This window comes from Lepidochelys kempii, chromosome 1 (genome assembly GCF_965140265.1).
Source record: "Lepidochelys kempii isolate rLepKem1 chromosome 1, rLepKem1.hap2, whole genome shotgun sequence".
In the NCBI taxonomy this organism is placed as follows: Eukaryota; Metazoa; Chordata; order Testudines; family Cheloniidae; genus Lepidochelys; species Lepidochelys kempii.
This window is the reverse complement of record NC_133256.1, coordinates 258977005-259004161: the sequence shown is the minus strand read 5'-3', so window position 1 is coordinate 259004161 and position 27157 is coordinate 258977005. Positions and strand designations below refer to the sequence as shown.

The following is a 27157-nucleotide window of genomic DNA, read 5'->3' as shown; positions in this document are numbered from 1 at the left end:
TCTCAGAGAGTACAGTCGTCACCCACTAAAATATCCAGCCAACCACAGTGTCCGCTACCTGCAAGCAACTCGCAGCAGCAGCAGCAGCCTCCCCCCAGGCTACCGAACCAGCCCGTCAGGAAGGTAGCTGATCACATGCTTGCGTCCCTTCCTGGTTTCCCGTTTGCCTGGTGGTTGGCTGAGTCACAGAGGGGACAGGGAGCACATAGGCAAATCAGTTCTGAGACCGTCACTACAGAGGGAGAGACCCTATTGTACTGCCGTTTCCTTCCCCATCGCAGGTTGCAATTGCATAGTGCATTGGGTTCTTGGCCCAGGAGCTGCCAGCAGCATGCGGGGGAATGAATGGGGATCGCACGGTGCTCCCATTTCATATCTCCAGCCTTCTGCTGAAACAGCTTTGTTCAGCCACTTATAACCAGTCCTCCTCGGGGTGTCAGAAGTGCCATACACCTTTGAGCCTATTTCCCATGGTAACTCCTACAGAAGAGCTGTAGGCACAGGGGCAAAGGATCCTGGGATGCATCTGAGGAGGTTGAACATGGGATTCATGGCATGAAGAATAGTTGAGAATCCCTAAAAATATATTTGCTCTGACCCTTAGGATATGTCTACACAGCAAAGAAAAACCTGGGCTGGGATGTGCCAGCCAACTCAGGCTTGCGGGGCTCAAGCTGCAGGCTGGCTGCAGATTTTTCTTTGCTGTGTAGACATACCCTTAATCACACGGCAATTGAACAACCTAGTAGTGTGTGAAAGTGTCCTTACAAAGTGATTGTAAACAAATAAAGGGCAGGATTATGTTCTCTTTGTTCATGCTGTAGTTCCTTACCCTTTGAGGATTCCCGCTGGAATCAAAAGGCAGTTACGGCACTGGGGTTGGCAGGGCTTCTCTCCATCCTGGGGTGGGGTATGCGCTCTGAGAAATCTCCTTCCGGAGTCGTAGGTGTCATGTTAAAACCTGGGTCCTGATTATCCATCTTGAGATGCCCCCCTCGTCTCCCACCCTGAATTGTTTTCCTTTGGTTACGGATTGTGTCTGGCTGTCAGAGATGTAATGCTATAAAGAAACAAGGTCTGAAGACGTTATAACCCTTCTCAGTCACAACTCAGGAGTTCCTGCTCTGCATCTGTTCCCTTCTAGATCAGGTGATAATTCACTGTGTTCCGTAGTGCATCAGTTAGGTTAGAGCAAGTCTATGAAGGGTTTTAAGGATTAGGAGGGTAACTTTTGAACTGGATCCTGAAATGAATGGGGAGACAGTGTCCTTGTCTGAGTGATGTGATCAAACCTCTTCGTTCTGTTGCTCTTACCCATTTGCTGTGGGACCATCTTTGAAGAGGGTCAGTGCCTGGGTTTGATAAGGCCTTTAATACAGAGGTCAATGCTTTTTAACCAAAGGCACCTTTCTCCATAGAAGAGTTAAATTCCTTAGGCCAGCCAGAATCTGTGATTGATCTTAGCTCACATGCCATGCAGGGGTTTGTAGCTGTCTTAATCCTTTTGTCTCCCTGTAGGCTCAGAAGCCAGGTCTGCAGGTGGTCACTGGGCAGCTGCCCCACACAATTTTGTCTTTCTCAGCGCCTCCAAACCTGCAGCCCTTTTTCCTCAACGGCTTTCACAAAGGATCCCTGAAAACTGGTGCTCCTGGCAAAGCCAACCAACCCAGTGTGCCAAAAAAGGTAGCCTCCCTGCAAATCCCATAGAGTCCATGTCACAGTGCCAGGTTTCAGGCCCTCTAACTTTGAGAGCAGACTCGTAAGGGATTTTGGAGGCTGGATATACAGGAATCACTTCTCTGCACCAGCATTGCTGCCCACAGTGTTACAGTGAAGGAAAGTGAAAAATAATGTCCCAGATGAAAATCCCAGAGAGATTTAAAGAGGCATGTATAGCTATCTGAGCTGGAGTTCCTCCAGGGTACTTGGACCATTATTCCTACTCTAACGAACCGTGGAATGGATCTTTAATGATCATAGTAACGGCTAAGGCCTTCACACAGTAGTTTTAGTACATCTCTGGGGCACTGGTTCAGTGCTGAGTCACCAACACCACTTCCTGTAATACCTTGGGTTTCATTTGGAGAGCTCTCTTCTGAGATCTGTCCCCACCCTCTCTGCTAGGTTTGTGAGATCTGATGCTCTCTGAGCCTGCCGACTTCTCCACAGCCAGTGTTTTGTGGACAGTTTTTTGTTTCCAAAGCAGACTCATTACGGAGAGGAAAGGGTAAAACAACGATTCTAGGCTGTTGCATACAGATTACATTGAATATACTGTAGGGATAGTCCTCTTGTGTCTCTGTGAAGTGCTGGGGGAATCCACCCACCAAAACAGATGAGCTCCTCCTCACCCCAGGGCAGTCCTGTGGTGATTTGTGGCATGGGTGTGTTCCAGGAGAGGATTTCCATTTGTGATTTTGGGGGCGGGTGGGGGGGGGCGGAATTGTACCACGCACACAGTGAAAGAAGGAGCAGAGATACCGAGAGCAGAAGCACTGTGGTTTCTGCCCAGCGTTAGCGGAGACCGAAGGGATGGTCTCTCCAGGATACATGGGAGCAGCCGTGATGTGGGAGATGAAATGGGCTTTCTGCCTGTTTACTTCTTTCTCCTTCATTCTAAACAGTCATCCTCACAGCCAGGCTCTCCTGCTGCCACTTCCCCATCCCAGATGGACCTTGAGCAGCAGCACCCGCACCCGTCCCTTTTCGGAACCCCTCCACCTCCTCTCCCTGGCTCCTCGGTGCCGATGAAAGAACCACCAGGCTATGAAGAGGCCACGAAGCAGCAGCCAAAGCCCCATGAGGTAAGAGCAGCCACTTCCTTGTGCTTCCATGAGGAACTTCTTGGGGAGTGTGTGGGAGGGCTACCCGCTGCAATTCAACATCCACGTTGGTCCCTGAATTCAGGGGGCAGCTGCCTAGGAAATGGAGAGACTGAAACACACCGGGGCCTTTTCTAACTGACCTTGAGCTGCACACAAGGAGTCAAGGTGAATTCCCTTGGTGGCGTTTCAGTGGGAATGGAGTCACCTTCCATTTCACTCTTTGGCCCGTACGCCTGTTGAGACTGAGATAAGATAACTTCCTGCTTAGGGCGTGTCTACACTGCAGATGGAGGTGTAATTCTGAGCTTGGGTTGAACTAGCCTTATTGAACTAGCCTGCTAAAATAATCTGTGTGGCTGCGAGGGATTTGGTTAACTGCCGAGGACAATCCCTTCTAAGATCCTGTTGTGCATGCAATTGTGACCCCACAGATACTTTTAGCACAGCGAGTAAGAGTATGTCTGCCTAAGCTGGGAATTACCCCTCCCAGCTGCAGTGTAGACATATCCTTAATACAGGGGGAATGGTGGGGCTGTAGGACCCCACACTGCTATAAACACCCTGCTTCCAGTAAAACCTTGGGGTGACAGAGGTCATTGGTGCCATGCTGCTATAGGCACCATCCTACCAGGTCAGTGTGGAAAGGGGAAGGAGAAGGACCAGGACAGCAGATTCGCGGTTACTGTGTGTCTTGTAAGTGTGGGTCTAATTCATCACACTCTCTTCCCAGGAGAATGGCTGTTCGAGCCAACAGATGGACGACCTGTTTGACATCCTCATAGAGAGTGGAGGTGAGGAGAGAATCACTTGAGGTTTCTGGCTGGTCACCTCTGGGTTTGAGTCTATGGCTTTTGTAGCACTGAGCTAGTGTGACTCCCACCCTTTGGCTCCCCAAGAGGGAGCGGGGTTGGTGAGATTGGTCTTACCACTAGTGTACATATCCCCTGGCCTGGGCCCTTGCTTATTCTTCATTTGGTGCTGTCCTTAGCATAAGCAGGGTATGGTATGGCACTACAAAACAGACTTGTCAGGCACTGCTATAATATATCATAAAGCTCCTGTGGCTGCTGCATTGCATCAGACCTATGGTTGCTCTGGGCTGGCCTCCCTCACATAGCCCTGGTCCTGGCCCATGATGGTTAAGGCAGGTTTAAAACTCCCCTAAGCCAGCCTACTGTGTAGCTAGGAGAGGTTTCTTGACCCCAGTTGGTGATCAGCGTGTGGCCCACAGTGTCAGGATTGAAGATGCTCTAGCTCATGAGGGATCTGACTCCCACTAACTGGAGCCTTTCATCACCCTGGGACTCTGTCTTCTTTCTTTACAGAGATTTCAGCTGATTTCAAGGAGCAGCCATCTCCAGCTGGGAAGGAGACATCAGTGTCCCCAGCATGCGCCTCGCCGCCCAACAGCCACCATTCTTCTGAGCTTCCCCTGCAGATGTTCCTTGGCCATACCAGCTGCATTAATCCTGTCACAGCAGGCCGGCTGGAGGACTTCCTGGAGAGCAGCACTGGCCTCCCCCTTCTGCCAGCAGGCCACGATGGGCCTGAGCCCTTGTCCCTGATAGATGACCTCCATAGTGAGATGCTGAGCAGCTCAGCCATTCTGGACCACCCGCCTTCACCAATGGACACGTCAGAATTGCACTTTGCCCATGAGCCTACAGGGGGACTAGCCCTGGACCTAGCTGAGGCTAACTTGGACAGCATGGATTGGCTGGAGCTTTCGGGGGGCCCTGTCATGAGCCTTGCTCCCCTAAGCACTGCAGTCCCCAGCCTCTTCTCCACAGACTTCCTTGATGGACACGATCTGCAGCTGCACTGGGATTCTTGCTTGTAGCTCTCTGAACTGAGATGGAAGGGAATGGGGGGGAGGGCACAGGCATGGGGGCAGGGGGAGAGGCCAGTCAACCAAAAATGAGCCCCTTGAGTGTAAACTCTTCCCCCAGTCGTGACCTCCTGTAGTGAAACTCGTACCATTGGGAAGGGCTGGCACAGCTGTTGGTGGGTCATTGTGCTCACTGGGGCTACAATCAGCAGGTTAGAGCAGTAACCATAGCTGTCAGGGGACAGGGGCTGCAGGGGTCTGAGACTGGCTGGTTTCCTACCTATACCCCTTCTCTAAAGCTGAAATAACACCACTGTATGGCAGGGAGACCTCCCCTGCTCCCTTGGCTTGCAGGAACAGCTCAACTGGGAGCCCGGAGAGGGGAGTGGTATGGGGCAGCCTAAACGCAATTAGGAAACAAAGGGGTTTATGCTGTTCTGGGAGGGCGGAAGGGTGAATGGTCACTGACAGGGACTCCTTGTGTTAGGCAGCAGCTCAGCTATTCCTCCCAGCTGCTGTTTAAGGAATGGGGAGTGCTCCCTTGAGCACTGTGAGCCATGGCCCCGCTCTTTCTCCAGGCCAGAGCCATCATGCCAGTCTCACAGGAGAGGCTTCAGGCCAAAGGGATGCTCGAGCAATAAGACACGTTCCACCAGAGGCAGTACAAGGGACTGGAGAGGTTAGGATCTGCTGTGTGGCTGGAGGGGCGAGAGCTACATCAGGGAATGACCAGACAGCGCACCCTTCACTCTGGGGAGCCCTACAGTCACAGATGCTAGTGCCCAAAGACATACCCTCCCTCTAGCAGGTCAGACTCTTGCTTGTTAGGGGCCCTGTGCTAAGCCCTTCATACAACCCAGAATGAGAAACCAGACCAGGGAGAAGGGGATCATGACTGGAAACCCAGCCCTCCCATGAGCAAAGTGGAGTAAGTTGCCACAGGAGCTTGCAGGGCACGGCAGTTTAAAACTCAGGCAGTCAAAGGGGCTCATGAGCTTTCTGCCACTCAGGTGGAAGGGCGACTACATGGCCTCCACTTTCCAGCTCTGAGGTGCTGTTACTCATGGTAGAGCAGGTACTTGCCTAGAATCCCATAGGGTCGAGCTTCAGCTTTGTGTGTGTGGCTTTTGCAGGGCTCTGATCCTGCGTGGGGTGTTGGGTGGGAGGAGGGGTAGGTGTGTCCTCTGCAGCAGGTGTAAGAGTCATGGCTGCAGCTCAGAAAAGGCTAAGCCTGCTGCTGGGTTCATGCTGCACAAAAGGAGACTTTAGCACCATAATGCAGCTTGGGCCAAAGTCCTGCTCTTTCGATCGGGGCCCCAGCCTCCCGCAGACCTGGGGTGGGCCAAGAATCCCAACACCGAGGCTGCAGCAGGCCCTTTGCCCATTCTGCCCCCTGGGGTTGGTACTCAGTCTGCAGCCCAAGCCATGGGGACAGGGAGACTTCCCTGCTGCTACAGGGCTTCACAGAAACGAAGGGGAGAGGGCAACCTGAGCGGTGAGCGCCAGCTGTGCTCAGGCTGCCCTGCAGCAGTGGCAGACGTTTCCTTGCAGGGCAGGGCTCTGGGAGGCGTGTGGAAGGCGTCCCTAAAGCAGGTGCAATGGCAGGACGTTCGTACCACGTTCTCCCCAGTCCCAGAAGAGTAAAAGGAAAATAAATCCATTTTCTTACTAGAAATTTAACAACCAGTCTCCCTTCCACCCCACATTTTGACCTACCCCTGTGAATTCCCTATGCTGCAGTAGGGTGGGGATTTTAGCTTAGTTTATGGGACCTAGAAATGGCTGCCTCAACCAAGTGGCTTTGGTAATTGTGGCTGAGTCCTAGTTCCCTTCTAGGCTTGTTGTCTCTGGTCATTCATCATCCTGTGTGTGAAAAGTGAACCAGCCATGCTGTTTGGATCCTCCCCTCTTCTGCCCCAGACAGGTGCTGGGCCTGTGGGAAGTGGGTAGGTCTGCTGAATATCATGTCAGTGTATCTTACTGTCTGGAGTCAGTCCCTGGGAAGAGACATGCCTCAGGGTTGGGGAGGGCGTCATGTTGTTTTCTTGCCTCTTGGTACCTGCCCTTCATTAGTAGCTAAGGAAGACACTCTGTACACGCGTATATACCGCTCTAGCTGTTCTTGAAGGGAAACTGGGGAGGAGTTGCATCCACCCTCCTACTCTGTGTCAAGGCATAAACAGCAGCTGGGCATGGTGTGGCTGAATCACAGTGGAGGAGTGTGTCTTGCTTTGCTGGAGTCCCTTCTGCTTGTTCGGGGAGGAGATCTGGTATTTTAATTCTGTGTGGTTTGGGGAGGAGATGGAATCAGGCCATGGCTTAGCTGTTCTAGCCTTATTGCACGTGCCAGTGAAAGCAGATTGCCTTTTTCTACTAGTCTCAGTGCTGAAGCTGTGCTGCCTTCCCTACTCCAATGGTGTTGCGGAGAAGCCATGTGTCCTGAGCTTTAGAGCAGTTGTGTAACTGTCCTTGTTCCCATTCTCCCCTCCCTCTCCTGGGCATGAATGGACTGCTGAACCAGGCTTCTCGCTCATGGTCTGAAATAGCCCTAGCTGAGCTCTCTCTTGTGTATCAGGGCAGTAGAAATAATCAGTTCTTTCCTGGGGGGCTCACACCACCAGGGCTGCTGCATCTGTTTTGCCCAGAACTCTACATATCACTTCACCCTTTGGAGTCTGAGCACGGTGTCTATGTACATGCACCCACCTGAATCACTTACTCAGTGCTCTTGGGGTTAAAGAAATTGTGTATGAGGCAGAACAAACCCATGTCGTTTAACCCTTGGGACCCAGGCTGGAGGGGCTTCCAGCCTAACCTAAACTGCTCCAGTATTGTGTGAAAACCAGGCTGTCAGTATGGCCTTGGAGGCTGTTTTTCTGTGTACCCCAGTGATCCCTGGCCCCCCTACTGGAGCCTAGCTAATTTTTTTTGTACAAATAAGAACCTAAATACAACAGAGTTAATATTAAGCAGAAAACAAATTATCAAAGTGCAATGAGATAATGCGGGAAGGTGGCATCAAACCAGTTCCCCAGGTGGGGTAGGGGGAGAGGGTGGGTGTACCAGGTTGCTCGCCCCTGCTGCTGGGGGAGTGCAAAATCCACAGGGAGCTATTGCTGCATAGGTTAGAGGCCTAAGCCCCTCTGTGGACTGAGGTAGCTGGTATTGAAATGATACTAGAGCTGGGCTCCCATTGCTGGTGGTGCTTCTTGGTGGAGGGTCAGGTGGGGAGGTGGCCTGTACTGGGGACAATTAAAACCCTCTCTTCCAGAGAGTGACTCAGAGGTCCTTGCTGAGAAGCAGGATCATCCACTTCTCTGTACTCTTGGAGATGTTCCGGCAAGAGGCCCTTTTGCATCTCTCACAGAAAGACAGAAGCCTGATGTTCTGCCTCTACCTTGAATGTAACTCTGAATCTTTCTGCTGTAAACCACTACTTGTGTATTTGAGTTGCATGCACTCGCCCTTCCGCTATGCAGCATGAGCAAGGGCTGATCAGCACAGTCTGAGGCAATAGGCTCCAGCATGAACACTCAACTGGAAAAAGACAAGAGTTAAGAGGAGAGAGAATGGATCCTTCCATTGAATTATTTTTTCAGTTACAAATATTTGGAAAAAAATCCATTTTATTAAAAAATAAAGAAAAAACATGATCAAAAGCTCTGTCTTGTAGGCAGTGGTGAAGGGAGAGATACAGGGACATCTCTGCCCTCGCAGGCTGAGATGCCTTCATCTTTGTCTTTGAAATGGAGGTATGGGAAGCGAGGAGGAGGTGTGTTATTTGTACCTACAGCAGCTTCCCAGCATGCTTGGTCTCGTTTTCAAATGCTGTTGAATTTTGTTCTTGGTGACTGGGCAGAAATGATGGGAGGCACCGGCAGGGACATTTCCATACACGGAGGGGAACTAACCACCTGCACATAAACAGCAAGTTTCTCTTTGTGCTTTCTTCCCTGAGGACAGATTTTAACCCACTTCCTTTTCTCCAAGACTAGTAAGATGTCTTCCCCTTGGTTCAATGTGGAGGGGAGTGGGAGATTTAGTTATGTGCCCTGATGTGTGCTCTGCTTTACGACATGTATGCACCCTGCACTCTTGACCAGAGATTGTAAATAACTGTGTCAGTGGGTGAGTACCTGTGAAGTGCAGGGTCTTGTGCTCCCAGCTGAAAGGACATATGGAGATATAGACCCATCACCACTCCAATTCTTAACTGCCTACAGCTCAAGCTAGAGCAACTGCAGTGACAGCTGCTTCCTGGCCTATTAGTTTTGGGTTTTCCCCCCCCAAGTTGTTGCACAACTTTGGGTGGGGAGGGACTCTGAAATTCTTGCCCCTTCAGCCTTTGTGGTCTATGGCACTTACCCAGATTATACTTAAGACGCTGAGGTTCCAGCCCTGTCAGAGCTGCCACAGGTCTTTTCCTTATAGTGATAGGATCTGTAGCTGTCTGTAGTGCCTCAGAAAAATCTCACGTCCCATCCAAGTGCAAAGTCTGCATGGAGGTTTAAGGGCAGGTCCCACAAGGATAGAATGGCTAGACTGAGGCTCCTCTTCAAGGAACACTCCTCAGCCCCAACCTCTCAGGCCATACCGGTGACGTCTAGACTCAGTTTCAGAGCTGAAGGCCTCTAAAAGAAGAAAGCCACTTTCTCCTGCCAGAGACTTCTTCAACCAAGCAGCACCAAGAGGCACCTTCCTTGGTGCTATCTGACACCTCTAGCAGATGCATCTAGAACCAAGATCACCACCTCAAGAGCACCAAAACCAACAGCCTCTTGAAGCCTCAGAAACCACTTGGACAGCTCCCAACCAGCTGCAAGTGCCTACCTACATACAACTCCTAGGCCATGTCAGCCTCTACATTCATTATGCCAGATGCAAGGCGGCATCTCAGATGGTCAAGCCTTGCTAAGGATTATGTATACCCCAGTCTTTCCAAACAAATCACTGTGCTTCCATGAGTACTAGTCTCTCTTAGGTGGAAACCCCATTCTCAAGTCTGCTACCCTCAAAAATCTTCACACTGGCTGCCTCTTTTGGGTGGGGTGCTACAGCACAGGGAAAATGGTCCTCACAAAACAGAGCGCTCCAAATCAACATCCTGGAACTAAGGGAAGCACACTACTCATGTTAGCACTTATTTCATGACAGAAAGGGCCCCCCTGTCGGGGTAACGGTGGACAACAGTGCAGCTCTGTATTATGTAAACTGATGAGAGGGAGTAAGATCTTGGTCCTCATATGCAGAATGGCTGTGGTTCTGGTACATCTCTCCTCACATAGATACTTCAGTGGTTTACCAGCAGTTGCGAAGTCCCTGCTTTCTCATCCTTGAGACTTGCTTCTGATTGATAGCCATCACCTCAGCTAGAAGAATGAGAGAACTCAGGGGGTCTCATGGCAGATCCACTATGTCCTAGCGTGACAAGGTCATACTGCACCCCCATCCTTGATTCCTCCCTAAAGACTTGTTGGAATTTCACACCACCCAAGATAGCCATTTACTGGTATTTTATCCTCAGCCACTACCTTAAGGGAGAAAGCTAGTCTCCAAACATTAGATGTAAGTAGGGCCCTTGCCATCTACCCTGCCAGGATTAAGACTGTATCCTTGGCCAAAAGGATGAGGGGACAGCTGATTTCAACTCAGCCTGTCCAAGAGGGTTTAATTGTAGCTTGACCTGCTGTGAAATATCCCCCTGAACAAGTGAAGGCTCAGTCCACTGCTCTAACCTTCTTTAAGGACATCGCCATCTCAGAAACCTGCAGGGCTGCAACCTGCTCCTTGGTTCACACATTTGTCAAACATTACACCATCAGCCCTGCATCCACAGCTGACATGACCTTGGGTGACAGTCCTCCAACCTGTCTTCAGTTCACCTCACCACCCACCTCTGTGTTGACCTAGTGGTTAGAGAGGCTCCGGTGTAGGAGATTCCTCAGGTCAGAGAGAGGCTACCTAGCTGTACAGTGATGTGAGGTCTTCGAGATGTTTTATGCCTCAGGGTGTTCTACCTCCTGCTCGTCTTCCAGGTGTTGTAGCAGAGAAGGAATTGGAGCAGCAGTGGGTTTACACTGCCCTGTATGTCCCCACTTGGAGTGCAAGGTCTGGTACTGCAACACTGTTTAGTCTCTGGTAAGAGTGTAGGGTGTGTGCACATCCTACAGTGGAGCACCCCCAAGGAGCAGGTGTCCTGCAAGTGGATCCAGTCCTGCTAGAGTAGAAATAGGCTGGCATGCCCTGTGTTCATCCATACCCTCTCCCATTTGTCTCCAACCTTCTTGAGGTTTCCATCGGTCATGTTTAGGACACAGGAGCACACAATTCCTAAAGAGCTGTCAAGTGAGGCTCTCCTGTTTTCTTTGCTTCCCTGGTGGAAGTATAAAGGGCACCTTACCTCTTAACCGTGTTCAGCCCTGGACTCTGTTTTGAGACAGTCTCTCTTCCCCACTATCCTACACTGAGGCATGTGGTTGCCTTACCAAGAACACGCTCCGCCCCGCCCTCCCTTTTTTTCTTGACAGATGAAAAAGTTCAGAACAGCTTTTCCTGCTGTGTCTTTTTACACTGATAAGTACCAGGGGATGTGATTTTTATTTGTACAGTTTAAAACTGTTGTTGACAAACATCACCCTTAGAGGTGTCCTGAATATTCCATCCCCCTATGCTCTCACTAGTTCTGGTACCTGCTTTAGTCAGCAAGCCAGGGTTTACATAGTCTTTCCTGGCCCTACTGTTGCGCTGTAGAATTGGTGCTAATGCAGTACCCACAGCTGAATATTCTGTTCTGCAACACAGAGGGGCACCTTGCCCTGCAGGGGTGGGGATACAATTCGGTGTGCCTGTAAGTCCCACTGCACAGTGCAGCCTTGTCCAATTTGCTAAATTCCAAACCAAGCCATAAAGGATTAAGACCCATTTCAGCTGGAGACAGGGACAAAAGAGAGGAGATGATTTCAGGGTCACTGAGTGAGATAAAGACTAATTCACTGCTCCTTTAAAGCCATTCCTCTTTGCCTCCAGGAGCACAAAGGGCAGGCATCCATCTTAAACCCCCCAAAGACCCGCAAAAGCAAAGCAAAAGGCTCACCTGCCAGCCCCTGCTGGAGAAAACCACCAAAGCTCTCCCAAGATGCACTTTATTTACAATCCCAAAGGCTAAAGGAAAGTAAGATTCTAGTGTTATTTCATGAATAGTTTGTGCTCACAAACAAGTGCTTTCATTGATAAAGTCACAGACTCCATGGAACAGAGCTACCCTACAGAAGTAGTGATGCTCCACTCCTAGCTTACAATCCTCAGCCTCTTCCCCCAGGGCAGGGGCTGAGTTAGTCTCCCTGAGCCAGCTCAGGCCTGAACCCATTTCCTGAGCTAAGATGATGCCAAAATATACAGATATGTCTAGAGATCATTTACAGCTTTTTGGTTAATTTAAAACAACACAGCTAGAGGCTAAACTGACAGCATGATACTCCCTCAGGCTAGGGGAGAACGGGGGCTTCCCTCCACACTTTTGAGAAAAGGCCCCATCCCCTAAGGCAGTTGTAGTTGGTAACTGGCTGCTCCCTTAGGCACATCTTGTCAGCACCCCCATCTGTCCCTGTCAGTACTAGGGCAACAAGACAAAAAATCTTTCACAGAGGGAGGCTCCCAAAGCACAAGTGACAGGGAAGCTGAGGTCAGCCAGTGGTTCTGCTGCCTCTCCCCCTTTTCCTGCCACAGGCTGGTGAGAAACACACAGCTCCCCCCCACAGCCGCAACAGACCCCGCAGTTATCAAGCAGCCAGGAGAAGCTGCCTCTTCAGCTGCTGCCCTCACGTTCTGAGCTACAGTGGCACTTGGAAATGTTGTACAGACACAAAGATCTGCTCACTAACCCCTAGGACAGGAAGGAGAGGGGGTCATGAGGCAGATAAGAACCCTCTCCCAGAGGAGCAGCAGGGTGGGGCAAAAGGGAAGCTAGAGATCTGGCCAGTGGAGTGTCCCCCCTTCCCCGAGCAGTGCTTCCAGCTGGGGGGCAAGGGAACACATGGGAATGGGAGCTGGGCAGCTGGTGCACTGCACAGGCTGGGGGAAGGATTTCTGCCTGCAAGACCACACCATGCCTTCAGAAGACTAACCACACACAGCCCTCCACCCACCCATTGCCTCAGGTGCAGTGCCCGCCGAGCTGGAGAGGCTGTCGCTTCAGCTGGGCTGAGAGCAGTCACGGGTGAGGGTGGGAGAGGAGTGTGTGTTGCGTGTGGCAGTCTAGAAGGTCCACAGTGGGTTGGGTCAGCCATCTATGTCCCAGCTGAAGAGATGGTGCTTCACCAGCATGTCCTGCACTCCTTCCTTCAGCGGCTTCTTCTCCTTCTCCTGCAGGAGGACAGGAAAGGGCCAAGAGTCACTAAGCAGCCATATGCAGGTGTCATCGGACCCTACGTGCAGGTGGGGGAGAAGGGGAGTGACTTCTGTAGGCAGCTGCTGCTCCCCACCGCTTGCTCTCTCTCCCTCCAAGCCCACTGTCTCAACCCTGCAGTCTAGTTGGGGTATGGAGGGAACGGGTGCTCAGGGAGACCACCTGCCCCTGGCCCTTTGCTGCTGGTGCAACTGAATGAGTCAGAACCTTGTTCTCCAAGGGTCCAGTGCTCACGCTCCTAGCCAAGAGAGGACAAAGCAAGCAGAGAAGCCACGCTCCTTGGGGTATGAATAAGAACCGGTGTGGGAAGAGCCTGCAATTTGCTCCACCCTCACTAACCCCACCAGGGGGACAGAAGCTGATCCTCTTTTCAAACACCCAGGATGGTGTCGGTGATTCTCAGGAGATCGAAAACCTACCATATTGCAGAATCCTGCGCAGCTGAGGAGCCTCGCCCTGGCTCTGCCAGACCCAGGCAGAGGCTGCTCCACCAGAAAGGGCTCACAAGGTGGGGAGACGACCAGACATCAAGTTCAGTGTCAATTTGGGTCAAGTCCCCTTGAATAAAGTGCTTTCTGCAGCCTGGGGGCTGTTTAACATGCAAGGAAATGGGGAGGGCAGGCTACTTCTGGGGCAAGGGGGGGGCGTCCAGGCCCACTCTCAGCCTGGTCACTCACCTCTCTCTTTATAGGAAGTTCCCAGTCCTGAGAGAGACTGAATGCAAATCTGGAGAGGACTCTGCAATACAAGGCAATGGTTACGCCCTTACAAAACCAGCTATGCCATGCATCTGTAGCAGACTTGCAGCTTTTATTAGCAAAAGAGAGACATGTTTCTAGTCCTCAGGCTGTGGAAAAAAGCTTGAAAACATGACCTAATTGCAACTGATGCAGAGATGTCTGCCTGGGTCTGCAAGCAGCCTGAAACAACAGTTCAGAGAGGTGTGAACTGCCCCATGCATCTTAATGGGAAGTTAACAACAACATCCACTGCTCTGGGGCCCTGCCCCCACCACCCAGCAGAGGACTATATGTCACAGGAGGAGGAGGGTGTAGTAGGTTCAGACCAACCCAATACACCCTGGGGGCTTCTACAGCTGCTTCTCCCCACCTCTCTGGGACAGGAAGCGGGGACGCCCGCTCAGCATTGCCACTCCAAGCAGTAAGTGGACCCAGAGCGGGCGCAGAGGGGAACCGTCAAGCACTGGAATACCTTCTTTGGGCCTTGCCCTCACCCCCCAGGGCTGGGGTTCTCACCACACACACACACACCCCTTGAGAGAAACAGAAGCAGCTGAGCTCACCCCAGTGTCAAACAGAAGCGTGGGAGCTGATCCTCAAACCCTTCCGCAGACAGCTAATGTCTGCCCAGCGAGGGGAGGATGAAGAGCACTGAGCCTCCTCCCGCTGGTCCCGATGGAGAAATTGAGCTCAGTGAGCTCGCCAAGGCCCAGCAGCGACAGCGCTGGGACTAGAGTTTCGCAGGTGCTCGCTCATTCCTCAACAGCTCCTCAGGGCTCCCTCCCCCGGTCAGTACCCAACCCAGAGGGCCAATAAAGGTGTTCATGGCAAATCCTTCATTACATGGCAACAGAGAGCTGCCCCCATTCGATCCTGGGCTTCAGCTCCCCACAGTACATTCCACCCATGCCCCAGCAGGCTTAGTCTCAGCCTCACCCCTTGGTGGCTCTCCTTGTTCACCCATGGCCTTTCGGCACTTGGCCAGCTGAGCCCCCGTCAGGGCTTGAAAGTTCTTGCCATACACTGTCCCTTCAGCCAGGCTGTTTTGTTGCATGGTTGGAGTTTCCAAAGGAACCTGCTCTCATGTCCTGACGGTGGGCAAGGTTGGGGTGTGGGGTATCAGGAGCAAAGAAGCAGCTACATGCAGACAACTGCAGCTTTTTCAATGGAAAACCTTCTCCCTGCTTCAAGAACATCCCAAGGAGAATGGGGGATCCTGAGCTGCAGCAATGGGGAACATCATAGCTGCTCCAGGCCGGCTGCCAGCTCCTGGGATGGGAATCTGTCACACTCCAGCCCCGGGAAAGGGGGATGGAAGTAACAGGCTGGTGAAAGGGCACAAGCCATTTCCAGCGGGAAGAAGGGAGGTAGAGGCAGTGATGGAACGTGTGTCAATGACACAGGCTTGGCCTGGAGCTGGTTCTTGAGACAGCATCAGAGCTCCCAGGAACTGGTTCATTTCCCCTCCCCACAGCAGTGCTGGAGGGGACAGGAGTGCTGGGGGTGGGGAAGCCCAAGCCCACCTGCTGCTCCTCCAGCAGGGCAGGTGTGGATGGGTACGGAGAGAAGCCATTCAGTTTGCTTCAGCTCTGCCACTAGGTTGAAGCCAAGTTCCCTCACCATCTCGCCATTTAAGCTGGGTCTTGTCCTCTGGCTGGCTTGATGGCGGACTCCCATCTAGGCCTCCAGTTGCTGAGCCTGCAGCCAGTCACCCTTCCTGGCTGAGCCTTTGGGGAACAAATCATCTCGCTACCAGTCCCAGTTCAGGCACTGTCAGCAGCTCCTCCTCCCTGCCGGATTCACACTGGCCAGCCCCACTAGGTGCTAGACTCCGGGGAGCATGGGTCCTTCAAGCAGGGAGGGGTTTTGTAGGTTGCTCCATTACAGCAGGCTCAGTGCAAAGCAGCTAGAGGCCTGAGAGCAGCAGCCACCTGTGTGTAGATGCTGCTTCCCACACACACCCTCACCAGGCCCTGCTCTTAATCAGAAAGTGAGAGAGAGAGTTCCATTCAGCCAAACACAGTGTAAACAGCAGCTGCTTCTCTGGGGTGTTTGGGAGGAAATCCCCAGGAGTGGGGTGCAGCTCTGCTGGCAGAGCTCTGTGAGGACGTGAGTGTGACACGAATGGTTATTGTGGCAGGTTACACAAACGGCAGACCACCTGCTCACTGCAGCACGATAGCCAGCTGAATGCTCAATAGCAAGGGGTCAGCAAAGGCCAGGAGGGCGCTGCAGCACACAGGGCCATACTCACCTGAGCTCACACTTGATCTGTACCCAGCCGGGACTGCGCAGGAAGGACCAGGGATGGAACCATTTCTCCACTGTCTGCAGGCTTGAGCACAGCACCTCCAGCCACAGGTGCAGGACCTGCTCACTGCATGAAGGGAGGGGGAAGAGTCACTAGAAGCCAGGGCCGTTATCAGAGGACTGGGTGACCCCTCCCTCTGGGACACACAGTTTCCAATCCAGCCCCTGACCGCAACTCATCATTCTCTTCCCCTACAGGAACAGGGAGGACACCAGGGAATTGCTCCCTCAGGGGAGAGTCTGGGTTGAGTGTACCTGAAAATAAGGCACTGGCTTCTGGTCAGTACTCTGCTCCTGCCCAGTGCTGGTGGCCACTAGGGATGTAAAAGATTAAACTGTTAACTGGTAAGCATTAGGCTTACCATTAACCAGAACTTAACCATTAACCCCCGTGCTGTGCCGGGCGGGCTGGAGCGGTGCCGGACACACCAGGCCGGCGAGACCCCAGCCCCTGTCGCCGTGCTGCCGGACCAACCTCAGTTAACGGTTAACCATTAAACGATATAATTTTAATCATTTAACTGGTTAACTTTTTCAACAAATATTTACATCCCTAGTGGCCACTTGGGGGAGGACAGAGCTTGGTGACACAAGCTGTGTGGGGGAGGAGACTAAAATAACTACTGATTCCCAGCTTGTTCCAAACCCCCCGCAACCTCCTGCCTGTTCCCCAGATCCCCTGCCGACCCCAACCTGGCCCCACCCCCTCACCTCACTGTCCCGCCTCCTACTCACTCCCATCTCCCAGCCTGCCCCAAGCTCATCACCGAAGCAACGCTCAAGGAAATGGGCTGAATGACTCACTTGAGTCCAACACAGATGAGGGAGCGAAGCTTCACGTCCATCTGAGCGTGCGCAGCATCGTGCGTCATATTCACGGACTGCACTGCCTGCCGGGCGGGGAGGAGGTAGTTACTACTTTCCCCAGGGGGCTCCCACATGGAGAGCCGCTACAGCTACACAGCCTAGTGCACGCTCTCCCTGCAGTTCTCCTTCGCTCAGTACCATCCCAGAGCTCAAAGAAAAGGAGTACTTGTGGCACCTTAGAGATTAACCAATTCATTTGAGCATAAGCTTTCATGAGCTACAACTCACTTCACCAGAGCTCTGTTTACCACTTCCTGTAGGCATCACCAGGACCACAGCTCCTGTAGCCTTCCCTACAGTGCTGCCTGCTGGGAGAGGCTCAGAACAACTGAACAGGCTGCACAGACCAGGGGAGGTGCAGAGGTGGGTCTGGTTGTTTGCCAACCCTTCAGGATTGGCCTGGAGTCTCCAGGAATTAAAGGTTAATCTTTAATTAAAAATATGTCATGTAATGAACTCTCCAAGAATACATCCAGCCAAAACTGTCAACCCTAGTCTGGCCCCTGTGCGGGCAGGGCAAGGTACTCACCCGGTAAAGCAGCTCTTCTGGAGTCAGAACTTTTCCATCTTCATCGAGTCTATAAAACCAAAGCAGAGGCCCACGTTACCCCACAGAGTCATCTGCCGACTCAGGCAAGACACGGCTCGGCAGGAGCGCACCCCAGAGATGGGAGCCACGCTGCTCGGAGAAACACACAGCTCAGCTACTGCCACCAGGAGACTGGGGCTGTGGGTCCCGATGCTGGCTACTGCTAGGGGCTGAGAGACAGCCACAGCCATACCACATGGGAACTGGGGGTTTTTAGAGACAAGAACCACCTGTCGGCCCCATGTGCAGTCTGTGTCAGTATGGCTCCACTCGCAGTCCCAGGCGGGGCAATGCAGGGCCCATTCGGAAGAAGCAACATGTCACGGCCCAGAAGAAAAGCACGACCTTTCCAGGCGGGAGAGAGGAGTGCAGGCTTGACAAGGAGGACTTGGGGCACGAGGATGCGAGCCTGTCAGTATGACTAGAGCAGCCTCACCTGTAAGTCTTACAGAGCACGAGGCGGGAGTATACTGAATCGAAGTCTCGTTCCACCTCCCGTCCGGCAGCCTAACGGGAAGAGGATGCAGTCAGACCTACAGGCTGTTGACAGCACCCCCGCCCTCACATACAGAACCTCCAGCAGGAGCACCCCACACACAGCGGAGGCAGGACACACCTCAAAGTGCCCAGCAGGGAAGAAAGCCGAGTGAAGGCTGTGTTACTGCGGTCTTGCTGGACCAGAACCCAGCTATCCCTACATCCCCTGTCCCCGAGTGCTACTCTCACCTCTTCGATAAACAGCCAGGGGTGGCAGGGCCCGCCCAGCAGGGATGGCTTCTTTAACCCATGCTCAAATATAGACTTCAGCGCTGGACAAAGCGTCCCTCGAACCAAGTCTGTCACCCCCTCTGTGACCGAGTCGTCGCCAGCAATGGAGTACTGAGGAATGAAAGGAGTTAGCTCTTAGCCTCTCGGAGATGGAGACAGCCCCCCCAGAGCAGAGAGGTGTGGGGTGGGGACACAGAGCCATACCTCTTCTCCAGACAGGCCCTCCCACCCAGACTCCTCTATCTCCTTTCGTCACCCACTCTAAACACTCCCCTACCCCACTCAGAGCCGACAGCCCCAGGGACTGGAAGCTGGTACGTGAGCACAGAACTTGCTTTGCTGGGTTGTACTGATGTCCGGACTAGCAGGTCTGTGGGGAGCAGGGCTGGTTCCATCAAGACTTAGCTCTTGAGAGGTCCCCCTCCCCATGCTCTCATTGACCACAGCTGAGGGTCTCATTAACAGAGCTACTTGCTTCCCCGGCCACACTCAGGGCCCGATGCAGCCCATACATCTCTCTCCAGGCAGGGACTTTGAACTGTTGGAAGCCAGACATCCGCAAGGCCCCTGAAAGGATGCTCTTGAGGTTAACACCCAGGACTCTGGGTCAGAAGATGTGGGACTTATTCCTGGCTCTGCACAGACTGTCTCTGTGACCTTTGGCAAGTCAATTCATCACTCTGTGCCTCGGACTCCTATCTGAGTTGCAGCTAGCAAGAGATGTTAAGAGTAACAAGAAGGGTTTCTTCAGGTATGTTAGCAACAAGAAGAAAGTCAAGGAAAGTGTGGGCCCCTTACTGAATGAGGGAGGCAACCTAGTGACAGAGGATGTGGAAAAAGCTAATGTACTCAATGCTTTTTTTGCCTCTGTCTTCATGAACAAGGTCAGCTCCCAGACTACTGCACTGGGCAGCACAGCATGGGGAGGAGGTGACCAGCCCTCTGTGGAGAAAAAAGTGGTTCAGGACTATTTAGAAAAGCTGGACGAGCACAAGTCCATGGGACCGGATGCACTGCATTGAAGGGTGCTAAAGGAGTTGGCGGATGTTATTGCAGAGCCATTGGCCATTACCTTTGAAAACTCATGGTGATCAGGGGAGGTCTTGGACGACTGGAAAAAGGCTAATCTAGTGCCCATCTTTAAAAAAGAGAAGGAGGAGGATCCGGGGAACTACAGGCCAGTCAGCCTCACCTCAGTCCTTGGAAAAATCATGGTGCAGGTCCTCAAGGAATCAATTCTGAAGCACTTAGAGGAGAGAAAAGTGATCAGGAACAGTCAGCATGGATTCACCAAGGGCAAGTCATGCCTGACTAACCCAATTGCCTTCTATGACGAGATAACTGGCTCTGTGGATGAGGGGAAAGCAGTGGATGTGTTACTCCTTGACTTTAGCAAAGCTTTTGATACGGTCTCCCAGAGTATCCTTGCCAGCAAGTTAAAGAAGTATGAGCTGGATGAATGGACTATAAGGTGGATAGAAAGCTGGCTAGATTGTTGGGCTCAATGGGTAGTGATCAATGGCTCCATGTCTAATTGGCAGACGGTATGAAGCGGAGTGCCCCAAGGGTAGGTCCTGGGGCTGGTTTTGTTCAATATCTTCATTCATGATCTGGAGGATGGCATGGACTGCACCCTCAGCAAGTTTGCAGATTACCTCTCCTCTCAGTTTAGTGTCGATACGCTGGAGGGTAGGGATAGGATACAGAGGGACCTAGACAAATTAGAGGATTGGACCAAAAGAAATCTGATGAGGTTCAACAAGAACAAGTACAGAGTCTTGCACTTAGGACGGAAGAATCCCATGCACTGCTACAGACTAGGGACTGAATGGCTAGGCAGCAGTTCTACAGAAAAGGACCTAGGGGTTACAGTGGATGAGAAGCTGGACATGAGTCAACAGTGTGCCCTTGTTGCCAAGAAGGCTAATGGCATTTTGGGCTGTATAAGTAGGGGCACTGCCAGCAGATCGAGGGACGTGATCATTCCCCTCTATTCGACATTGGTGAGGCCTCATCTGGAGTACTGTGTCCAGTTTTGGGCCCCACACTACAAGAAGGATATGGAAAAATTAGAAAGAGTCCAGCGGAGGGCAACAAAAATTATTAGGGGGCTGGAGCACATGACTTATGAGGAGAGGCTGAGGGAACTGGGATTGTTTAGTCTGCAGAAGAGAAGAATGAGGGGGGATTTGATAGCTGCTTTCAACTACCTGAAAGGGGGTTCCAAAGAGGATGGATCTATACTGTTTTCAGTGGTAGCAGATGACAGAACAAGGAGTAATGGTCTCAAGTTGCAGTGAGGGAGGTTTAGATTGGATGTTAGGAAAAACTTTTTCACTAGGAGGGTGGTGAAGCAGTGGAATGGGTTACTTAGGGAGGTGATGGAATCTCCTTCCTTAGAGGTTTTCAAGGTCAGGCTTGACACAGCCCTGGCTGGGATGATTTAGTTGGGGATTGGTCCTGCTTTGAGCAGGTGGTTGAACTAGATGACCTCCTGAGGTCCCTTCCAACCCTGATATTCTATTCTATGATCTGTAATGGGGAAGGATAAGAGACTTCCCAATCTCACAGGGCCATCACAGGGTGTGTGTGTCTCATTCATTCACGGCTGTGAAGCACAGATTCTGGGGTGTGTGGGGCTACAGAAAGATTCATATTTTGCAACATTTGCAGGATGTCACTTCTTGGGCTCTCCTTGAGCCAGACTGTGGTTGTAGGGACCTCAGTCACTGCACAAGACTCCCTCCCATCCCACCCTGTGAATCTGCATCTCTGACCATCCTGTGGGCAAACATTTGGCAAATGCCCAAGGAAACTATCACCATCTGGCCACACTATTACGCTATGCCCTGACAGCGGGGTGGAGAAAAAGTGGCATATAAACACGGATAGCCAGAAGGAGTGATGGCAGCAGGGAAGACACGCATGGGTTTTGGTAAGAAGGACAGTGGGGTTTGCAAGGTGACCTACAAAATACAGGAATTTTTACCTCTTTGCTCCGTTCATCCAAGACCTCCACAAATTTTGCAGGAAACCAACCTACAAAGAGGAGACAAAGGGTGAGCCTGAGACATCGGGAAACCCTCACATGGACATGAATGAAAACCCAGACTGGCTGCAGATCCTGGGGGAGGGAGGAGAAGAGAGGTGTGTCCCTATGGGCCCAGCCTGGGGAAGAAAACAAGCAGCACTGGAGCTTCTCAGTGTATGTCAGGAAATCCAAACAGCTGCGAGCCTAATGTCATCGAAGGGCATTCTCCCTACAAGCACTGCAGACAGCGCCAGCTCCCATGCTCCAGAGCAGCCCCCTACCCGTCCTCACCCTGACTGTGAAAGTGCACCTCAGCTGCTGCATCTTCTGGGAATAATGAGCATGCCTAGCAAGGAGCTGCAGCCCCACCCCACCTCCACACCCCTCTCTCCTCCTAGCCATGCACAGGGATGGGATGTGCATTCCCAGGCAGCTCCCCAATGGGGCTCAGCTGAGCCTTTGGCTATAAGGGCAGAAACTCAAACGAAAGGCAAACCCACACGCTCCCTGAGACAGGGCGGGCACAGATGCCAGAGCCATTGTTGAGGGCAGCAGCATCTCTGTAACATTAGCAATTGCACTCCTCCTCTCCACAGCTTTCCCTCAGCCTCCCCTCCCCCACCAGCCTTGTCTGTTCTCACCTCTCAGTCCATTCAGTTCCCCCACCCAACAGTGCTCGTCCTTTTGGGATATGATCTGAAAGAACAAAGAGGAGAGATGGCAATTTGAGAGTGAGACAAACACTGACTCACAAGGGCCATGGAATGGGAGCAAGGAGGCAAAACAGGGCTGGCGTCAGGCTTTCCCTCTCCACACATCCCACCCAGGACAGGGAGATGCATTGCCATGGAAACAGTATCACCTCAAAGAGAGTGAGCATGTGCACGTGGGTAAGGAATCACTTTCTTCTCAACCATCAGAGGTAGACATGGGGACTGACTGACTGAAATTCAAGTCACCAACCATCACTAGAGGTAGGTACTTCCCAGACACCAGAGACAGGAGTAACAAAACACGGAGTCAGGTTCTTTGTGGGGACTGAACCTGGGACCCCTGAATCTAAAAGCATAAGCCTCTCCCATAGGAGCTACAGGACCAAGTCCACTAGCTCAGCGGCTGTAGCAGTCTCTTTACGTGGTTCAGCCACTCGATGGGGATAAAGGGCCGCTCTGGGTTAGCATGGGTTATGCAGGCACCCTGGGCAAGAGGCAGGAGTTCCTGAGGGTGGGAGAAGAGGAGTTAAATGATGATCAGCCATTGTGCCAAAACCCTCCTCCCTTTTTCTTCCCCATTGGTGGTTCTGTTGGCCCCACACTACTTGGGGGTAAAAGGCTAGTTCTACTCGCCATGCGGGTGCAGGACAATGCTGCCAACACAACACACCCCACATCTGACAGCTATTCAGAGCAGTAGCTTCTTGCTCTTTGATGGGCAGCGGGTTTCCCTTTCCTCCCTCTCGTGCCCACCCTGGGATGTAAAGAGGTGGTGCCAAGGTTTCCACACTATTGGGTGCCCGTAGATGAGGCTGGGCTGGCCCAGTGCTCTGGTGGCACAGAGCACTGAGTTAACTGTGATCTGAGTTCAAATCTTATCTGCCTTTCGCTCTGGGGGCGTGGGGGCTTTCTGATAGCCAGGGTGATCCCCTAACCAGTTCCAGCAGGAGGTGGCAAGCATCCCCAAAGGAATTCTGTGTCCCGCCTGGATCAGCCAGAACCCCCAACCACAGACTCCATAACCGGCAACCCAGCATAGGGCGCTGGGAGGGACACCTCAGCCCGACTCCCCAGGGACGAGGCTATAAGGGGGACGAAACACTTGCCCTATGTGGTGGCTCGAGGTGGGTGCCTGTAACACGCCCCTCTCTGAAAGGGGGCAGAGAGGGTGTATCACGCCGCGGGATTCTGCCCCCACCCAGCCCTCGTACTGTGATGATGTCGTTCTTGCGGAAGCCTAACTCGTCATCGTCATGGCGCTCGAAGTCCAGCAGTGCCTTGGCTCGGCGCCGACGGTGCTGGGAACATGCCACATAGTTTTCATGGTCCCGCTGGTGGCTCTCCATGGTGTAATCCGGAGTCAGGTCCTGAGTTTGTGCAGAAGAGAAGCACAGAGGAGCAGTAAGAAGGTTACTAGAAGTACTGGGGTGCTCCCCAGTGTTTAGTACCGCTCTCTGCTCCCCCCCGGTGGATAGATTAGCTCTGCTAGCTCCAGGATCAAGCATGGCTCCCTTCCCTCCACCTGGGACAGGCAACGTGCAACACAGATCCTGCCCATGGCGGATCTCCTTGCAGTCCGGCAGCTCCTCCAGGGCTGGGGTAGGGGGACCCGGCCTTGGCCCTGCAGCACGAGGGACCCAGGTTTAGCCTTGTACAGTGCGCCCCCACTCACAATGCTGCAGTTCTTTGGATCCACGCACTGGAAGTGCCGTGCCACCTGCAGGATCGCCTCACGAAGGTCAGCCACCAGCTCCGTCTGCTTGATGTTCTTGGCCTTCAGTGCCTCTAAATCATCCTCACCTGGGATTGCGGGACACACGGGGGTGAAGAGAAAGGAAACCCCCAATCCCATGCTGGGAAAAAAGGTGGCTGTCCCCTCCCTCAGCCTGAGAAGAGACAATTACGACTGCTCCCTCTGGTCAGAGTGTAACCATTGCTCTGGCCCCACCTGAACATCTGGGCCCCGCTCATGGCTAACAGGAAAAGGGGGCGATATGAGGGGAGGGAGAGAAACAAAATACTGCATCCTGTCACCCTAAGGCCCAGGCACCTTTATGCCAAGTACACAGGGGACCAGGACTGGGGCTGGATTCAGCCTCCTTCTCCCCATGCCAATAAAGGGGAGGCCAGTAGGAGCCATGAGAAAACAACAGTTCTCAGCTGACACAGACGCTCGTAAGCTGTCTGACCCCATCTGAAGAGAGCCAGTTGCTCATCTCCCCCTCTCTGCCTGCGCACTTCCTGGGCAGGGAAAAGATGGGGAGTGTGTGCACTTCCTCTGCCCCTCAGGGCCCTCCCACTGCCTTATCCCCCTGCATGAAGGATCTGGCCCTGCTCCCATCCACGTCACTGTTAATACTCCCACTGACTCCAAGGGAGCAGGAGCAGGCCCTAAATGAGCTCTCGTTAATCATTTCCCTGCCTGCCTTAACGTGAGGCATATACACACCCCACCAAAGGCCCTATATTATTGGCAGTGCAGGTAGCAGGGCCTATAGTAGGGTCCTATAATGGGAGTGTCACACAACCTTGTTTTCAGTTGCCTATAACTTTGCTAAACTTTAACTGTTCAATCAGGCTGAAATTTTCCATGCCGTGGGTCCACCTCGGGTTGATTTTTTTGGCGAAATTTCAGCAAAAATGGTGTAACCATTTCTGAGAACAAGACATGGGAAAATACATTTTGTCCATGTTAAAAAAAACCTCATACCACCATTTTGTCGAGAAGCTGAGGTACCTCCCTGCTCTGGAGCAGGGATTTGAAATTTGGCTGGGTGTTGTCCTGGTACCAAGGATGAGTCTCTTGCCGTCCTCATGAAAATCTGCTCAAATTTGGCCTCTGAAAGTCTCAGTTCACACATGCTCAGCTGAGACGTGTTAGAATTTGGTAGCTAAATTCTCCGAAGAATCTCTCTTCACTGAGCATGCTCCTATCACTGGGATGCCACCATGGCACTAAGCACAGGAACCAAAAGCAGGGAGCCTGTCTGTCCTGTGTCTCAATGCTCCCCCTGGTGGCAACCAGGCAGCAAGGAGAAGGGTGCAGCCTGACTGGAGCGCAAAGGAGAGAGGAGCTGGACTTGTGGGTGATGAGACTGGTACTAGGAACTGGGTGTGGGGGAAGGGAACCGTGACTGCGGCAGAAGGGTCTGTAACCACTAGATTACACTCATCCTAGAACTTGGAATAGAATCCAGGAGTCCTGAGTCTCAACATTTCTCTGCTGTCAGAAAACGGCTGTGAAACCCACTGGCAAATATGCACCTTTAGTGCTGCTCCACTCAGAGGATAACAGCCTACTACTGCTATAAGGTACTGTTAGCTCAAGTGACGGGGTCTGTCTGGTGAATCAAAAGATTCTAACACAGCTGAAGAACCATGTGGGTGCCAATATGGTTTCACGAGATAAAATTTCTGGTTTTTCAGTTTACTTTTTTAAAAAAACATAGAAAATTACATACAAAAAAATTACATTAAAAGAAAGTTAAGTTTGTAAAATCAAGCACTCAAGATAGGAAATGCCAGAATTAAGGTTTCCTGTGCAATCTTAATTCGGCCCCCTTGTGCATATGCACCATGATTCAGCCTTTAATCTCATGATCACTACTCTTATTTCCACAAGACCTCTGCTCCATTCAGTGCACTGAATGGACACAGTGCTCAGGAAATTAATCAGGATTGTGTAGTGAAAGGAGGCTGTTATCTGTCGGTTCCCTGCCTCATTTGTTGAGGTTGTTGAAAAGTGTGTAGTGAATGAGGTGGGGAACTGCAGGAAAAGACTTGTGGTTTAGGCAGTTTAAATACTGCTCTGGGGAATTGGATTCTCTCCTTGCCTGTACCGCAGAGTTCCTATGTGATGCTGGGCAAGTCACTTAGGGTGGGATCCACGAAGGGCCGTAGGCATTGCGATGCTAAGCATTACGGCGTCTAACTTTTACGTGCTAGAAAAAAATCACAGGAACAGCACTGTGACCCACCAAGCCAAGCACCTGGGCTGCCTACACCATCAATGGAGACAGATAGGCACTGAAGAATGCGATCCACACAAACCAGCACGTGCAGTGGGAAGCCACCCAAGCTAGGCAATGGGTGATGCCAACAAGAAAGGTGTGTGCTAAACCCTGCCCCTGAGGAGGAGGAAGTGATGCATAAATACTTAAACAGCCTTGAGAGAGAGAGGGAGAGTCCAGTGATCAGGGCACCCACCTGGGAGATGGGAGACTGAGGGGCCAGGCTCCCTGCTCCAGCCACTCTTTCATTAGTTTTCCAAACCAGAAGAGCTTCAGCAGGAGAGATGGAGAGAGCCTACATCAGAATGTCCCTTAGCTCAGTGGTTAAAGAGCTCTCCTGAGAAGTAGGAGGCACCTGTTCAAATCCTCTCTCTGGACCTGGGTCTCCCACCTCCCAGGCGAGTGCTCTAACCACTGCTCTGTAAGTTATAAGGTGGGCACTGGTACCACCATCACCAGGCTCCTCCTTTATTTTGAATGGGACCTGATCTGGTAGGCAGCCTCTGAGCACGCCTACTGGATTGGGCCCTGCACACGACTGAAGTGCCAGAATGCCTATCCCCCCTGGTTTGTGAATCGCTCTGGGGCTGAGGCACAGGATGTGTGTCCGGATGCCTAGCGGGAGGCAGCAGCACACACACGCAGAGAAAGGAACTTAGGCACCAAGGGAACTTTTATTCTGAAAATGTAAACATTGCCTGAGTTTGGGCGCCCATGGAGTTGGGTAGGAGTTTTGTGGATTGCAGTAGAGCTTGAACTGGGACCTACAGCTACATGAATAATTCTGTGAAATCCGTGCTCTGAATAAGGCAGGGTCTTGTGATAATTGTACGTGATCCTGTAATTCAAGACTGTATCATAATCCATATGCACAAGGGGGCCAGATTTAAGTTGCACAAGTAACATTCATTCTGCCATTTCCTAACCAGTGAGTGCTTGACTTTGCAAACCTAACATCCTTCACTGTATTTTTTTTTTAAATGCAATAGTATATAAGCTTGTAGTTCCCCATTAACCTGACAGAAAATACTGAAGGCACTCTCCGCAGCAAGGCCAACACCACACGAGTTCA

The 27157-nt window shown here is 52.0% G+C and overlaps 2 protein-coding genes across 13 annotated transcripts in view; one reads left to right on the top strand and one right to left on the bottom strand.

Moving 5' to 3' along the window:
• MRTFA (myocardin related transcription factor A) overlaps positions 1–9588 on the top strand; it is a 180117-nt gene extending 170529 nt beyond the window's left edge. For 3 of the 4 annotated variants that reach the window (XM_073327034.1, XM_073327033.1, XM_073327045.1), the window contains 5 exons: positions 7–123; positions 1519–1683; positions 2625–2804; positions 3556–3616; positions 4151–9588. In XM_073327034.1, the coding sequence (XP_073183135.1) occupies positions 7–123; positions 1519–1683; positions 2625–2804; positions 3556–3616; positions 4151–4665 (1038 nt within the window). In that variant the 3' untranslated portion in view covers positions 4666–9588. The remainder of the gene's footprint in view (positions 1–6; positions 124–1518; positions 1684–2624; positions 2805–3555; positions 3617–4150) is intronic. The other variant, XM_073327035.1, reaches the window with a different exon arrangement.
• The window catches only part of SGSM3 (small G protein signaling modulator 3), a 94187-nt gene that overhangs the window by 25228 nt on the left and 41802 nt on the right, over positions 1–27157 (bottom strand). For 6 of the 9 annotated variants that reach the window (XM_073327084.1, XM_073327073.1, XM_073327081.1 and 3 more), the window contains 11 exons: positions 23748–23875; positions 23287–23442; positions 22004–22058; positions 21321–21370; positions 18290–18442; positions 18000–18070; positions 17504–17552; positions 16912–16997; positions 16052–16174; positions 13735–13795; positions 8208–13014 (listed from right to left, as the gene is read on the bottom strand). In XM_073327084.1, coding sequence (XP_073183185.1) covers positions 12931–13014; positions 13735–13795; positions 16052–16174; positions 16912–16997; positions 17504–17552; positions 18000–18070; positions 18290–18442; positions 21321–21370; positions 22004–22058; positions 23287–23442; positions 23748–23875 — 1016 coding nt within the window. In that variant the 3' untranslated portion in view covers positions 8208–12930. Of the gene's footprint in view, positions 1–8207; positions 13015–13734; positions 13796–16051; positions 16175–16911; positions 16998–17503; positions 17553–17999; positions 18071–18289; positions 18443–21320; positions 21371–22003; positions 22059–23286; positions 23443–23747; positions 23876–27157 lie in introns of those variants that run through there. The other 3 variants (XR_012156549.1, XM_073327103.1, XM_073327111.1) reach the window with 3 other exon arrangements.